This window comes from Habropoda laboriosa, unplaced genomic scaffold (genome assembly GCF_001263275.1).
Source record: "Habropoda laboriosa isolate 0110345459 unplaced genomic scaffold, ASM126327v1 scaffold111, whole genome shotgun sequence".
Taxonomy (NCBI): Eukaryota; Metazoa; Arthropoda; class Insecta; order Hymenoptera; family Apidae; genus Habropoda; species Habropoda laboriosa.
In genome coordinates, this window is record NW_017100293.1 from 237,794 (window position 1) to 252,684 (window position 14,891).

General features: G+C 34.3%; 6 protein-coding genes across 6 annotated transcripts in view; 3 read left to right on the forward strand and 3 right to left on the reverse strand.

Annotated features, from left to right (window-relative positions):
* LOC108573872 (Kv channel-interacting protein 2-like) overlaps positions 1–967 on the forward strand; it is a 3,978-nt gene extending 3,011 nt beyond the window's left edge. The window contains exons 2-5 of the mRNA XM_017936355.1: positions 1–57; positions 128–198; positions 277–495; positions 583–967. The exon at positions 1–57 is cut by the window's left edge and continues 162 nt beyond it. Of these exons, the coding sequence (XP_017791844.1) occupies positions 1–57; positions 128–198; positions 277–495; positions 583–693 (458 nt within the window). The 3' untranslated portion in view covers positions 694–967. The remainder of the gene's footprint in view (positions 58–127; positions 199–276; positions 496–582) is intronic.
* A 2,460-nt stretch (positions 968–3,427) lies between these two features.
* Positions 3,428–5,245, forward strand: LOC108573886 (probable palmitoyltransferase ZDHHC16). Its single transcript, XM_017936369.1, has 6 exons — positions 3,428–3,619; positions 3,694–3,841; positions 3,968–4,277; positions 4,353–4,543; positions 4,619–4,929; positions 5,009–5,245. Exons 1-6 carry the CDS (start codon positions 3,561–3,563, stop codon positions 5,097–5,099), a joined length of 1,110 nt encoding a protein of 369 aa, XP_017791858.1. The 5' UTR covers positions 3,428–3,560; the 3' UTR covers positions 5,100–5,245.
* Positions 5,246–5,478: 233 nt separating this feature from the next.
* On the reverse strand, positions 5,479–7,372 carry LOC108573840 (serine protease snake). Its single transcript, XM_017936317.1, has 6 exons — positions 7,187–7,372; positions 6,909–7,006; positions 6,587–6,740; positions 6,243–6,513; positions 5,916–6,163; positions 5,479–5,836 (listed from the first exon to the last, which is right to left on the reverse strand). Exons 1-6 carry the CDS (start codon positions 7,260–7,262, stop codon positions 5,505–5,507), a joined length of 1,179 nt encoding a protein of 392 aa, XP_017791806.1. The 5' UTR covers positions 7,263–7,372; the 3' UTR covers positions 5,479–5,504.
* An 880-nt stretch (positions 7,373–8,252) lies between these two features.
* Positions 8,253–10,581, forward strand: LOC108573862 (spermine oxidase-like). The gene is made up of 8 exons (XM_017936343.1): positions 8,253–8,487; positions 8,581–8,836; positions 9,125–9,338; positions 9,416–9,652; positions 9,721–9,852; positions 9,925–10,127; positions 10,201–10,321; positions 10,395–10,581. The coding sequence occupies exons 1-8, from the start codon at positions 8,286–8,288 to the stop codon at positions 10,539–10,541; spliced, it is 1,512 nt and encodes a 503-aa protein (XP_017791832.1). The 5' UTR covers positions 8,253–8,285; the 3' UTR covers positions 10,542–10,581.
* Positions 10,582–10,662: 81 nt separating this feature from the next.
* Positions 10,663–11,542, reverse strand: LOC108573845 (peroxisomal N(1)-acetyl-spermine/spermidine oxidase-like). The gene is made up of 3 exons (XM_017936322.1): positions 11,244–11,542; positions 10,986–11,153; positions 10,663–10,921 (listed from the first exon to the last, which is right to left on the reverse strand). The coding sequence occupies exons 1-3, from the start codon at positions 11,475–11,477 to the stop codon at positions 10,793–10,795; spliced, it is 531 nt and encodes a 176-aa protein (XP_017791811.1). The 5' UTR covers positions 11,478–11,542; the 3' UTR covers positions 10,663–10,792.
* Positions 11,543–11,600: 58 nt separating this feature from the next.
* The window catches only part of LOC108573843 (spermine oxidase-like), a 5,814-nt gene continuing 2,523 nt past the window's right edge, over positions 11,601–14,891 (reverse strand). The window contains exons 3-10 of the mRNA XM_017936320.1: positions 14,639–14,852; positions 14,328–14,561; positions 14,101–14,232; positions 13,834–14,033; positions 13,646–13,769; positions 13,466–13,572; positions 12,319–12,500; positions 11,601–12,251 (exon numbers count right to left, since the gene is read on the reverse strand). Of these exons, the coding sequence (XP_017791809.1) occupies positions 11,695–12,251; positions 12,319–12,500; positions 13,466–13,572; positions 13,646–13,769; positions 13,834–14,033; positions 14,101–14,232; positions 14,328–14,561; positions 14,639–14,852 (1,750 nt within the window). The 3' untranslated portion in view covers positions 11,601–11,694. The remainder of the gene's footprint in view (positions 12,252–12,318; positions 12,501–13,465; positions 13,573–13,645; positions 13,770–13,833; positions 14,034–14,100; positions 14,233–14,327; positions 14,562–14,638; positions 14,853–14,891) is intronic.

Sequence of the window (14,891 nt, forward strand, 5' to 3'; positions counted from 1 at the left end):
GTTTGGTCGACGAGGAAGCCTTCAAACAGATTTTCTCGCAATTCTTTCCACAGGGAGGTGAGTTTCGTAGGAGGAAGATGTGAAAGATGGTTCTAAGGAGAACCGTGACCAGTATGGACACTTTCAGATGCCAGCCAGTACGCTCACTACGTTTTCAACACCATGCAGAGGAAACCGTCTGGGAAGATAAGCTTCGAAGTGAGAATTTCATTGGAGAAACGTGTATTAGTGCGTTTGTAAGTCTATCTCGTACTAACGGTGTGTGGTTATGTCTAGGAATTTTTGACCATCTTGTCGAAGGTGTCGAGAGGCTCGGTGGAGGAGAAACTTCAATGGATATTTGGACTTTACGATCTAGACGGAGATGGATTGATAAGTAAAGAGGAGATGCTGGATGTTGTTGGTTCGATTTACGAGATGCTGGGTCGTTACACTCAACCTCAAATAGTCGAGCCTCATTTAGCCGCGAGGGAACACGTCGATCGTATTTTTCACGTGAGTAGAACCACTTGAAACTTAGTGTTCCTACAATGGAAAATTGTTTTTTTCATTAGAATAAGGGATTAAACGTTTCATTCCCAGTTAATAGACGCGAACAAAGACGGCGTGGTGACAATCGAAGAGTTAGTACAATGGTGTTCCAAAGACGAGCAACTCTTGCGAAGTCTCGACACTCTCGACACTGTCTTATGAGATCTCTACGACGATTTTGTAACCCTCACTCGATCCCCAAGATACACGGGTTCCCTGAGAATTGTAACACAACGTTCGAACGAGTTCTGCGTGTAGTTTACGTAGAATTTCGATTCGCGTTGACGCTAAAGGAAGAGAGGAATTGAGTTGAGAAAAGAGAGAAATTACCAGTACGAGCTCGTCGAACGTTCTTTGTAAATATGTATGTAACTTACACCCCACCTACCCAGTCTTTCAAGCGTGCTATTGAAAGCACGATGAAATTAACAGTATTATCGAACCTCTGATTAAACTTCTTCTCGCGTCCCGTATTTTTCGTAATCCTCTTGTGCGCCCAACAGGTCACTCGATCAAGAGGGGAGAAAGGGTTAAGCTTGTTCTAGTCGTTATTATCTTGAAGGATCGAAGCATCCTCCATTGTCGTAGAAATTTCAATGGAACGAGGTTTAATAATTCGGAGATATTACAGGATTCTTAGGTAAGATCGATGCGACGGGAACAATACTCAGTCCGCAGATTCGATAAAAACGGAGACTGAATTCTATTATACGTTCAAACATAACTTCCACGCTACGGTGACGATAAATTTTATGAAATTTTAACAAATTACGCTGTAGTATTGTTTCGAGTAAAAATTCCATTTATTTTTCTTCTTCGAAGTTATAAAATATGTACTCGACGCTGACCTTCGCAGTTAAGTACGATTTAAAAAATATTTTCAAGGAGCTTCGACTATTGTCCATCGTCCGGGTCGTCTTCATATCTTCTTATCTTTCGCAGTGAATATAGTTACGAAGGTCGATTAAAAATTTATCTCTAAACCTTTACATTCCAAAGAATTAAAAGAAACGAAAAAAGACATCGCATTTATACCTTACAGATAATAAAATCGTTCGAGACAAGGAATTGTGGTAGGGAAGAGACAGAGTTTATTCAAAGTTTACTCGACAATTTGAACGAGTTGTTAGACAACCCCAGGCATATGCGAATCAAATTTGACAATCCTCTTAATCTTGTATCTCGCACAAAATGAGTATAGAAGCTTTTTTCGATCTTGTTACGTACGTATATATATACCTCTTGAATGTTTCCAGATTTCTCGCTGAAGAAGAAAAACTGCAACGTTCAAATCGATATACTTCGTCGTGTTTCGCGAAGTTTCAAGGCGTTCGCATATGTCTATTTGATAGATGATAGATTTAAACAGTACGTATAGTCGACGAAAGAAATACGGCGAGGTTGTAAAATCGAAATTCACACGTTCAAGCATATCGACAGGAAATCTCGGTAGATAAGGACCGGAAACCTCAGTCACGGCCACATGAAATATGCCTTAGTTTTCATTCAGTCCTAATAAAAAAAACGAAAAAATACCACATTCGATTCTATTTAGGTAGGATGCTTTAATTTGCAACCTTACTGTATTTCTTCCATCGACTATACCTCCAAAGGCCCATGTACGATGGAAGACGTAGTTAGTGACCCAGTAATAGAGTTATCGTAGTACCCTCGACCAATTAAGAGAAACGTGGTCCTCTATGATCAACGCTTCGTGTGATTCTCTCGTACCTTACTATTACTTAACTATTATTAACTATCTCATAAAGAGTATCGTTATTGAAAAACACAATGACTATTAATCCCATTACCTGTCGTCTATTACTTGAAGCAAGGTGTCGCGTCATATGTTAGGCGCCTACTCTCGAGATATTCCAAGATATCTTATCACGTACAAATCTCATCGAATTTGTTGAATTTCTCAAGTTTATTAAAATACCTGTACTATATATTCGAGAAGACGTTGTCACGTGTATGTAAAGAGATCGATTCGACATTTATACAACTGTTCTGGCAATGTGTAATCCTAATAAGCACATCCTTTCAGAATCGATTTCTTTACCAACTGGTAGATTAGTATGGATATGTATGAAAATTGTATACGTATGGTTGTTCGACTCGAGTACCTTCGTCGTTTAATTCCAATGTAATTATGTTATCGATACAGTTACGATACTTCGTAAGGATTCGATGCTATTTCAAGTTCGCACACTTTTTGCTCAATCGTTATCATTTTTTTCTTGGATCAATTGTTGCCAACGAGGTGAACGATTATTATCGAATTAAACCTGGAATTTCATTCGTTTTTATTCTATTATAATATAACGAAGATATCATGATTGTCTTTTAAAGAAATACCGGTACTAATAATTTATCGTTTAATTAACGTTATAAAATGTACATGAAATAAAAACACTTATAATTACAAATACAATTATTCATTTTGATGCCCTGATTGTGAAAGTATTTTTTCGTTCGTTTTATTTGTTCGATACTTATCTTTCTCTGGTAAGTAAAGTAAGTGAGTCTCTGGCAAAGTAAGTTTTCTTCCGAGAAAAAGCTTGTTTTATGTTTTTACAATTTTTTTACGTTCGCGTTTGCAAGATGTAATTTTTTATTTGCATTTATTTTTTTTATTTTGAATTTTTCAACCTTCCATGTCGATTACATGCTGGTGGCGCTGCAGTCTTACGACTAGGTGTATACAGGATGTGTAATTCCAGTAAAAAAATGTTTCATATAGTTTGTTTCTTCTATTTAAAGGTTGATTATATAGAGTAATCGTTACTGGTACTCTAATTTGATAAGTGAAAAGGCGTATTTTGAGTTACGCGTCCTATGAAAATTTTTAATTCAGAATTACAGAGTGTACTGTAGCAGGATTTTTAATCGAAAACTCAACATGTCGTACAGTATATCCCATAAGAACTGTTCGTGTAGCGATTGCAATAGTAACATTTGGAGTTAATTGTATTTCTGAAAGTGCACATTCTCGATGAAGTTTTAAATATTGTCGTAGTGAAATTTATATGGAAAGGAAAATGGTACGAATAAAGTGGACGTTAACCAAGGCACCTAGTATTCTTAAGTAAGTCATTCGAACTATTGAAGAAACACTTGTTGTTTATTTAAATATATCGTAATATATTTCGTTATTTTCAGAGTTAATTTAAAACAAAAGTGGTGGCGTTTTCAGATCATTATAAAGTCTTTATTTTACAATGATTTTTTAAATTGGAGTTATGTTTGTGACATTCTATTGGAACCCATGTTATGGTTTGTAGAAAATTTCACTTCTTATTTAGGACCTGTAAGTACTTTTGTGATCTTCTGCAATTTCACTTATTTTGTAGCTGGTTTTATTATATCAATATGATTTTTATAAAAAAAAGTTGACATTGTTCACAATGTATTTACTAAGTTTGGCAGTTTACAGGTGTTTGTAGTTTTGGTAAGCCTTTTAACTGCAAGTATCGTATACATTGCATATTACATTGGTCTACCATATTGGTGGGAAAAAAGTCCATTAATGACAATAATCCTCTTAGTGGTTGGAAATTGGTTATTAATTAATGTATGTTTTCATTATTATATGGGTGTAACTGTTCCAGCTGGTTATCCACCAGAAGGTGGACTTATACCAGAGGCTGTGAGCATCTGTAAAAAATGTATTAAACCAAAACCACCCAGAACACATCATTGTTCTATATGCAACAGATGTATTCTTAAGATGGATCATCATTGTCGTATCCTCTTGAATGTATTATTTATTATTTTAATATTGCCTTGAATTCTTGTATGTTTTCCTAACAAGAAAATAGCATGGTTAAATAATTGTGTTGGCCATTATAATCACCGACATTTTTTCCAATATATGGCTTTCACTGTACTTGGTATCATGTTCATAATGCTGTTTGGTGTAGAAATAGCATATCAAGAATTCTTTCCGGCACAAGAACCAGAACTGGATGGTCATCCAGTACGCATTAATAATTCCGAAATCATTCCTGTGGTAATTATTATAGTTTTTTTTGTAATAGAAGAAATTGTTAGGTGAATACTATTATATTTATTATATATACTTTAGACTGAATCACTAGAGCATCTAAGCAAAGAAGAGTTAGCTGAAATAGCTAAAAAAGCTGCTGAGACAAACGCTAAAGAATGGAAACGTCGGCTTATCATTTTTGCGGCGTTAATTTGTGTAGCTACTTTTGTGGCATTGGGAGCTCTGACGTGCTGGCACGCTGGTCTTATTACTAGAGGAGAAACAAGTATAGAAGCACATATAAACAGCACAGAAACGCAAAAATATAAAGCATTCGGTAAAATATATCAAAATCCGTATAATTTTGGACCAAGACAAAATTGGAAGTTGTTTCTAGGCATAATTGGCAGGTAATTAACAGTGTCATAGCTTATTTATAGATATTGTTTAATATGGCAAATGAATGTAACGGTTTTTTTCTTACAACAGAAGTTGGTGGTATACCCTTTTTCCATCGAATCATGGACCACACGGAGATGGTCTTACGTGGAAGACTATTCACGATACAAAAATATCTTGAGTATAATTTCTATGTCTAATGATGGCAAATGTACATTTATTTTCCACAGTCACGATGAAGTTGCCCTTACAGATTTTAAAATCTAGTCAAATCATACTACTACAATTATATTATTATATGCACGTACTTCGAACAACACAACATATTCCGAAAAGTTTAATACCGCTGTAAAAAGGGATATCTGTTTTTTACATCTACAAAACTATTCGACATGTATATATATTCATTGCAACATTGATAACGATACCTTTGAAAAACATTATCATTATCTTCAGTGTACATTTTTAAGCAATATTAATGTATTTTAAACTTTTAATATTTAAATCAGTCGGTATAACTGTTAAGAAAATAAACAGTTTTTTATCTTTGCAAGGCACGGTGTACATTGATATTATGAAACTAAATTTACGGCCAAACATTCTCTTCTATCCAATTAAGGTAATGCGCTACTCTGGTATATACTCCGGGTGTATTGATGAACGCACATCCATCTCCAAAGCTGGTAATGCCTAATACTTGAAACATGCAATTTGACGGATGGAGTATTTGTAGCGGACCTCCCGAATCTCCTTGACAAGCATCTTTCTTCCAACCACCACGAGAATCTCCCGCACAAATCATACTTGGTGTTATTCCATATGGTAGTTTACTTTGTTGTCTGTATGTTATTGCACAAGCTACATTATCCACAATATCAAGAAGGGCCTTTTGTAGTTGATCACTATTTTCTTCATTATCTACAGAAATGAACAATTCTCAGATATATTTTTCCAAATATATCTTAGTCCTGCAAGTGTAATAATATCTCACTCTTACCAAATTCAGTAAGACCCCAGCCACTAACCCATGCTTGTGTAGGAACAGTATCATATTGCTGGTACAGACAAGCAGGTCTTATATCTTTGTTGAAAACAATAACTGTATTTAACTTTATAAGAGCTATGTCAGCATGTAGAGTAGGAGGTTTATACTTTGGATGACGTAGTACCCTCTTAATTCCAGTTATGATACCTTTCTGATTGTCGTTCAAATTATTAAAACCCATACGGGCATGAGTGGGACTTCTGTTTAGGAAATGATAGTAAGATTTATATAAGATTTATAGGTAGAGTACACAACAATAGACGAAATATAAAATATTACTTGGGCCCATGAGTACAATGTGCTGCAGTAAGTACCCATTCTGGTGCAATTAAAGTACCACCACAAGTAAGGCTAAATGTTCCATCTGTACCTCTTACACCTAGAGCAACCATATGAGGAAATTCTCCAGGGGAAGCACGAACACCTCCAACAACAAGAGGGTTCATACTGTTGCAATTGTCATTAGTTAACTTGATTACCTCTGAATTTGCACCCACCAAAGATAATGAGCCTTTTGTACTTGAAAATTGTCTTCGATATTCTTCACACTCTAATGCATTAAAATTATTGACAGTTAGTTAATAGTTAGTTAATAATAATTTTCATTATTTAAAGATACTTACTAAGTTCTGACTTTAATCTTGAATCTGTATATGAATCTGTATATAAATCTATTTCACTTGAAATTCTCTCTGCAGACGTCTTCTGTCGTGAATGTATCTTAGTGTTTAGATCATTTGAAGTATATATTTCTGTAAAATTATTTCCACTAGAACCCTGTAAAAAAGGATTATTAATATAAACAGCCACAGTAACACTTTGATACTCTCTTGCTCTGAATGGTTTGTCAACTGCAGGTTTCTGCATCTGTTCACTTCCATTCCCAGAAAATAACACAAGTGGCTTTGAAAAACTTATTAGAAAAGGATTTGTCTGATAATTCACTGTATCGGTTGTACTAGAAATATTCAATTCTGTTTTCTGAAGAAACGGGTTCGTGTCACTGAGCTTCGGTGGCTTAGGTCTCTTCTTTCTCGTGTTTCCTGAAAATGCTTTCAGCTGTAGTCTTTTGCTAAATGAATCGAAAATACTTTGAATACTATATAACAACATTAAAGTTGTGGTAATTAATCGATAAAATAATAAATTGTTTTTCACAATTTTATGGAGAACGTTCGATACGAAAAACAAGCATGTACAAATGGTAAAATAATATAATTAACCTGAAGTTTTCGCAGATAACACTAATATTACGCTAAGTAATAATAATAATGTAAGAATGTTAAATCGTAATGCCATTGCTGTAAGCAGCACAAAAAATCTTTCCCTGGCGTTCGGTTAAAACGGTATAAAAAAAGGAATAAGATCGCAGGCGTATTGTACGTAGGATATTGAATAAATAGTATGCATCATCTTCCCATTATTTGCGTAAAGCTATCATGTTTTATTTAATTTTTACGCATGCTCAACGATGTTTACAGAAAAATGCATGCATCACCATTAATTTACCGATTCACAGATCCAATCTACGAATCAATTATTTGATGTGTATTCGAAATAACGTCCGATTGGTCGATGAAGAATCCTCCTGACGTATCCTGACACCACGTGACTCTGTGGTATTCACAGAAATTTTAATCTACGTTTCGTTATCGAGGGATTTTCCAGATAGTTAAACCTTTTTTCTCCTTTGCCAATGCAGTTGCGGTCACTTTGTTTTATGTAACTCTATAAAATATTCGTAAATAGGGAGTAATAACTATTATTATCTTCTCAGAAGTAATTTTTATCATTATCCTGCGAGATGTCTTTGTTATTTGTATGTACATACATAAAATTTTTAAGTTTGAATCACGTCCGTTTGAAAAATAATCCCTTTAAATCTTATTTCACTTTCAGAACAATATGAAACTCTTTACATTCTTTATTAGGTTAAATCACAAAAATTTCCGTATCTATCAAAGAAGAGAAGATAAACGATATTTCTAGTTTCATCTTTAATAATAACCATGAGCAGTTGCTATGAATGTTGAAACGATAAGGAAATGTATAATTTTTTTATCAATAGAAGAAACATTTGTTCATGGATACAATTATATAATTTACTATTCCAAGTGATCATTTTTCCTTATTAACCGTTATCAATTCGATGTGGTACTACTACCAATTGCGCGCTGTAGATGTTATTACCAATTCCTCACAAAGGCAAATTGCCGTATAAACAACCGGCGTAAAGTATATATAAGGGTCATTGCGTAAAACTAGATGCTCAATCTGTCAATTGATAAAAGTTCGCGCTCAGAGTTCACTTACGCATTGAGGATGTTCTATCGCGCGATCATCCTGTTCTGCCTGATCGCAGGCACGATTTCCACGAACATCAAATTAGCTAGGATAGTAATCGTTGGTGCAGGGGCGTCTGGTATCGCAGCTGCATCGAAATTACTTGAAAACGGCTTCGAAGATGTTTTAATTTTAGAAGCTGAGAATCGAATTGGCGGTCGAGTGAATACAGTTAAATTTCGTAAGTTTGAACTTTAACCGAAACACTGATAAAAAATATTCCAAGATTGCACGAATAACAAAGTAACGAACAAAAATTTCTACACGTTTGCAGATGATTACTGGGTAGATTTAGGGGCGCAATGGGTCCACGGAGAGAAAGGAAACGTTGTATACAAAATGGTAGCTGATTTGAATCTCACGGACCACTCGGATCCCTACGAGGACAACATTTACACGTCCACAGGTGAATTAATCGATACCAGAATCACCAAGAACATTACAGATACTTATGTGGAAGACATGGACAGGGTAGAAGAAATAACGCGTATTGAGTGCAATCGTTCCATCGGCGAATGTTTCGAAAATAAGTACGAATTTACCGATACTCTTGTACCGCCGCTTCATCAATGTATTCAGGAAGAAAAAAAAAAGAGCTGAGATAAACGTATCGTAATTGCCAGGTTTATCAGTAATTCGTTTCGAATTCACCCTTACTTTCAAATTATGTCCATACAATGTAGAACGACCGTTCTGCATAAGAACAGACCTGAGTAGGATGTTATCTTCTTCTTGTCCTGAATCCATATCTGAAGTGACATGTTCACATTTCGATGTATCTTATGCACTGTCGTCCAATGAATTTATGTATGTACTAGGTTGAGACAGTCTTTCTCGCTATTTCCGGAATTAAATGAGACGATGCAAGACCAATTATTATGGCTCTTTGAAATGATGCAGACTAGCTATGATCCTGCTGATAGCTGGTACGATATCTCGGCGAGAGAGTATTTCGAATATTCTCTGTGTGAGGGAGATCAAGTGATAAATTGGAAAGAACGCGGGTACAGCACCATTCTCGATATATTAATGGTTCGTACGTGCTGTAATAAGATAATTGCCTGTTATTCGTTTCATACATTTCTTCAATATGTTTTTCGTCGTTTTAGAAAAAATATCCAAATCCGGAAGAAGAGTTACCTGTATTGAACAAAACGATTTTAAATACCGAAGTAACAAAAGTCGACTATTCCAGCGAAGATAATACTGTAAAAATATCGACGCTCGATGGAAAAGAATACGTAGCCGATCATGTAATCATGACCCCATCTTTAGGGGTACTTAAAACACAATACGAGACTTTGTTTAATCCTCCATTACCGGAAAACAAAGTTAGGAATATTAAGGTATATTCTTTTTCTTTATTGTTATTTCGATGAAAATGAAAATTTTAATTAGCGATATTTCTCTTCAGGGTTTAGGATATGGAAATGCTTGCAAAATCTTTATAGCGTTCAACGATACTTGGTTTAATCCGAGGGGAGATAAGAACGGAGGGTATAGAATTATCTGGACTAAAGAAGAAAGGGAGAAGCTGGATAGTAATGTGAGGGTTTGAAATTGTTACGATAAATGCAACAATGAATATGTTCTTTAAGAAATTTATATGCCTTCTCAGCCAAAGACAAGGTGGATGGCCTATTCCGTAGGATTTTTCTACGTCGAGCACAAGCCTCGTTTACTGTACATATGGGTTTCTGGGAAAGGTGCACGTCTAATGGATGACGTCACGGATGAAGAAGTGTATGATCAAGTTACAGAGATGTTATATAATATGATGTCAAATATGTTTAATGTCACTAGGCCATTAGCAGTGATAAGGTATCATCCTTAAAGCTCGTATCTACTTCTTTCTATTCTTATCTAGTGTTTACGAAATATATTATACTTGTAGGAGTAAATGGCATCAAAATAAACACTTCCGGGGTACGTACAGCTACCGAAGTATGGAAACGGTAGCAACGAACTCTAGCGCGTCACAGTTAGCCGAGCCAATTGTGAAAAATGAGAAACCGGTAAATTTCATCGTGAAATGCTTTTGGAAAAAAAAATTAAAGCGTATGTGTATCGCATTGTTTTCTCTTTCAGGTGGTATTATTCGGCGGCGAGGCCACTAACGAACATCACTTCTCTACGGTACACGGTGCAATTGGTTCAGGATGGAGAGAAGCTGACAGATTGATACGACTTTATCTCAAAACTGATGATACAAATGGTGATTTGATGACCAAGTAACAGATTTTATTTCAATAGAATTTTCTGCATCTACAAATATACAGACTATCTTACGTTAATTATATTCTATGAGTAGAATTTCTTGTGACTTCGTGTCTTTAATAATGATCCTCTACAATTTTAATAATTACATCAATTGTCTCCAGTTCCAGATGTGTGTGTATGTATGATTCTATATACATAGTATGTATGAGGAATGTGTGTAAGTATACCCACATATTTCAAACTACTTCTATGTACATCTTGCTTCATCAGCTCTTTGTTACGTGATGCTGTAGAAAAATTTGTGCCTGTTTGACACCGGTATCGTAAGCCCCATGTGTCGTAGAATAAAAATGTTCGTGTGTTGCCTCACCAGCAAACATCATAATAGGTACATCCTAAGGTAAAATTAATTGTTATAATTTTCCATAATTTCATACTCGAATGCATTGATTTTCTTACCTCGTTACATTTCTTCTTTGATTTGCCCCATATCGGTTCTGATAGACAACATGGCGTTATTCCATCCGCGTCACATCTTGTTGTAATGTGACTATAACTACCTCGAACGTATTTATTCGCATTCCATTGTGTCCTTAAACACTCTTTTACTGGAGATATTTTATCAAGCTTCAAATAATGTTTCAGTAAGTTTTCACAGTCAGTCGCGACTTGTTGCTCGCTTAAAGTCTCAACGATATAAGCTCCACGTCCACATACCCATCCAAGAAGTATACCTTCGTGATTTGGTAGAACATCGAAACCCGTCATATCTCTGGTCCACGAAGCCAGTTTTTTATTACAAAATGTTCCTTCTGTCCAAAGTAGTTGAAACCCTTCTGTATTTGGTTTCCACCAGGAGATTCCGAAATCGAGAAATACTTTGTTTATTAAACCGAAGCCCAAGCATTCTATTGCTCGAGTAAAAGGACTTGGTAAAGATGGATTAAACATCTTTTTATAATTCTCTTTTAAATAACCAAGGGAACAAGTGATTATCACACAATCCGCAAGAATTTTGGTATTGTCGGAGATGTTTAACACAACGGAGGAATTAGAATTGTTTCCTACTACTTGTTGCCACTCGATCGAATCCACGACAGTATTTAGACGTAAATTTTTTGCTCCCAAACCATCAGCGATGAGTTTGGTTATGGCCTTATATCAGGATTTAAACGTCAGGTATTCTGGACCACCAGCAAACTGTAAAACACATACATATTTTAATATTATTAAATAATAGGCATTGCAATCTTTTTGCGTTTACCTTGAATTTTCCCCAGTATTTAGTAGACAGATCATTAAGTGTATAACAAGAGTTATCTATTTTAAGGAATTTGAGATTCCAATCAAAAATCTCTTCTTTTATATTTTTTATCGCTGGCGAATCATTCTTTTGATGCAAGTACTGGTTGAAAGTGTTTCTTAAAACCGCACCAATATTTTCGCAACCTTTTTCGACATCCTTATCCACGTAATCTTCACAATCTTCTAATGTGTTGCGAATCAGATCATCTATCTCTTCTATCAGAGCTTTATCTACTTCACGGCCATTATTTCGAATGAAAATTCCCTGGCCATCTCTGTAGTCAATGTCTACGAGTAAATCATGCTGATAACACAATTGTGCTAACTGACTTTGATCGCCATGTATGAACTGTGCACCATGTTCTATCCATGTTTTATTCCACAGTACCGAATTAATCCGACCTCCGACTTCGTTTTGAGCTGAGTTAAAACAGATAATCAGTCATTTAATATTCTTCAAATACAACATTCATTTGAGACACATTACCTTCGATTAATAAATAATCTTTGAAATTTACATCCTCCAATGTCTTAGCAGCTGCTAGTCCTGCAATTCCTGCACCTATTATCGCAAGTTTCGTGCCCGTTGTTGCTTGATTTGAAGCATTCGGCGTCCTTCCCATATTATTTTCGAAGTCTTTTATGACTTTCTTTAACGAACCACACGTTCTACGTCATTTAAATTGTGGTACTTTATTAAATTTTCGCTGTCTTATTTACATATGTGATAAATTTTTAATGTGTATATACAGGGTAATATTATGCAAGTACAACAATTGACAAATACAACGATCAGATCATGGGAAATTTTATTTCATTAGGACTAATATATTGATTAACTACTTGTAAATAAAAAATAACGTGACTGGCAATGCAGCACGATTAAACATGCATGCATTTCATTTATTTGTTCATTGTTAAATATAGAATTATACATCTTGATTTTAATTGTAATTTTAAGTGTTTTTTTTTTTTCTCTTGAACGGATAAAGTAAAAATAAACGATCATTTGTTTAAAAATACGTTACAAATATTCATATAAAAAATGTTTGCTTTTCATGTTGTAAAGCATCAAGTAAGTTTACCGTTTACCGTGATTCCTTATGAAGAAACATGTGGCTTTGGTTAGAGCTGAGACTTTAACCGCCTAAGAAGAAGCATGCAAATCAATAGAAATAGAATATGTGATTCAGTATAGTCATATCTAGTTTACATTGATCTTTTCACTTATATCTTGCTTTCAAGATAAGAAAAGAAGTAAAAATTCGATGAAAAAAGCGTGAAAAAATAAGTGCCAAAGATCATGCCAATTATCTTTGTAGTTTTAATTACATTATCAAGAAGTAATATGAAAATGATAGCGCAGAATAAAAGAAATGAGTTGCTAATCCAAATAATATAAATCAGGATGATCAAACCATTGCTACAGAGGCTGTTTTAAGCTATGCAATGAACGTAAAAGTGAATTTACCTTAAACTTAATTACTGTTTAATCATCCACAAAAGCATTATGTATACATAAAAATCCTGTCTCTCGGCTAGAATGAGTGTTCATAACGTATTGTATACTATAACTACCTTATCCCAAATAAATTTTAATAAATAATGATATATCGAAAAATTGTAAAATTTACCTATGGAAATTTAATATTCTATCGGCCTCTCTGAATCCCGTTTCAACTGCCCCGTGCACGGTGGAATAATAATGCTCGTGCGTGGCCTCTCCAGCGAAGAGAATTATCTAATGAATGAATAAAGTTATCAAAAAATTTAATAAACATTAGCGGTTGAATATTCATTCAACGGAAACATACAGGCTTTCCATCAACTGTTGCAATAGGATCAGCTAAATCTCTGATTTCTACATTTAACTTGTCAGTCTCTGTACTCTTAAAAGTGTAGCAACCACGGAAGTATTCATCTGTATACCACGATGATCTATAAATAATAGAAGTCATATTAACATTAGTCTATTAAAAGCTAGAATGTTAGAAATTATTACCTAAGCATTTTATCAAATTTCGGAATATTATATGCTTTACTCAAAAACATATCTAGTAGCAAGTACAATCCATCAGATACATCACTGTCAGAAAGTAGTTCTATCTGCCTTGCATATTTTCCAGAGATCCATGAACATAATACTCTTGGTTGATAATCCACAGAAAGAAATGCAAAAACATCACATAACCATCCATATCCCTAAATTATATGTGATTAATGTATTGAAAAATTAAACAAAAAAGAACACCAAAGAAGATGACTGTACTTGTCCATGACATTTAATAAATTTTTCCTCATCTTCCTTGGACCATATTAAACTAAAACCAGCACATTCTTCTTGCCACCATCTATGTGGGAATTCCAAGAAAACTTTATTTACAGTTCCAATATTTAAACCCTAAATAACATGTTACAATTGCATTTTAAATTAGGTGTATTCCAAAAAGTACAATGATTTCCATATTACTCATCAATATTAAACTTTTACCGTGCCTTTATTGCAAGTTGTTTAATCTTAGGCAAACATGGAGTGAACATTGTTGCATGTCTCTCTTTCAGTACACCAATAGATGCAGTGCATATTACATGCGGTGCTGTGTATTTAGAACCATCTTTTGTTTTTACAATTATATTATCACTTGAAGTATAATCAATATTATTAACATCTTTATTAAATTCTATTTTTTCCATTATTGGTAGTGTGATTTTTGAGTTTGTTATTTTTTGCTGAAATAAGAAAAAAAGTAAAGAACACATTCTAACAAATGTACAGTGTAATTATTATTCATATAAAATATACATACGGATAATAAATCAAACAATATTTTATAACCATTATGTTTCCAATTAAGTAAGAGATCTCCTTCACAAGTCCAATAATTTGTAATATGTTTTGCAGAAACATCAAACCATGTATCACTAGATTGAATGGAATTATCAAATTTATGCATCCAATCCAATAATTGTTCAGCTCTCTCACGAGTAGTAAACGGATTTTCCTCAAATTTTTTATAAAATCTAAAACGATATTTATTTTAAATATAATATTTTACTAAA

Bases quoted from the DNA above. Each gene is read 5' to 3' on its own strand.
- LOC108573845 (XM_017936322.1), bottom strand. From the start codon at position 11,477: ATGTTTAATCCATCTTTACCAAGTCCTTTTACTCGAGCAATAGAATGC. The intron at 11,154-11,243 runs GTATGTGGACGT...CATTATTTGAAG, and splicing joins AAGGTATACTTCTTGGATGG to CTTGATAAAATATCTCCAGT. The intron at 10,922-10,985 runs GTAAGAAAATCA...ATTTTACCTTAG, and splicing joins CAAAGAAGAAATGTAACGAG to GATGTACCTATTATGATGTT.
- LOC108573840 (XM_017936317.1), bottom strand. From the start codon at position 7,262: ATGGCATTACGATTTAACATTCTTACATTATTATTATTACTTAGCGTA. The intron at 7,007-7,186 runs GTTAATTATATT...AAGCATTTTCAG, and splicing joins GTTATCTGCGAAAACTTCAG to GAAACACGAGAAAGAAGAGA. The intron at 5,837-5,915 runs GTAAGAGTGAGA...TCATTTCTGTAG, and splicing joins CTGGGGTCTTACTGAATTTG to ATAATGAAGAAAATAGTGAT.
- LOC108573862 (XM_017936343.1), top strand. From the start codon at position 8,286: ATGTTCTATCGCGCGATCATCCTGTTCTGCCTGATCGCAGGCACGATT. The intron at 8,488-8,580 runs GTAAGTTTGAAC...ACACGTTTGCAG, and splicing joins AGTGAATACAGTTAAATTTC to ATGATTACTGGGTAGATTTA. The intron at 9,853-9,924 runs GTGAGGGTTTGA...ATGCCTTCTCAG, and splicing joins GGGAGAAGCTGGATAGTAAT to CCAAAGACAAGGTGGATGGC.
- LOC108573886 (XM_017936369.1), top strand. From the start codon at position 3,561: ATGGAAAGGAAAATGGTACGAATAAAGTGGACGTTAACCAAGGCACCT. The intron at 4,278-4,352 runs GTATCCTCTTGA...ACAAGAAAATAG, and splicing joins TAAGATGGATCATCATTGTC to CATGGTTAAATAATTGTGTT. The intron at 4,544-4,618 runs GTAATTATTATA...TATATACTTTAG, and splicing joins ATTCCGAAATCATTCCTGTG to ACTGAATCACTAGAGCATCT.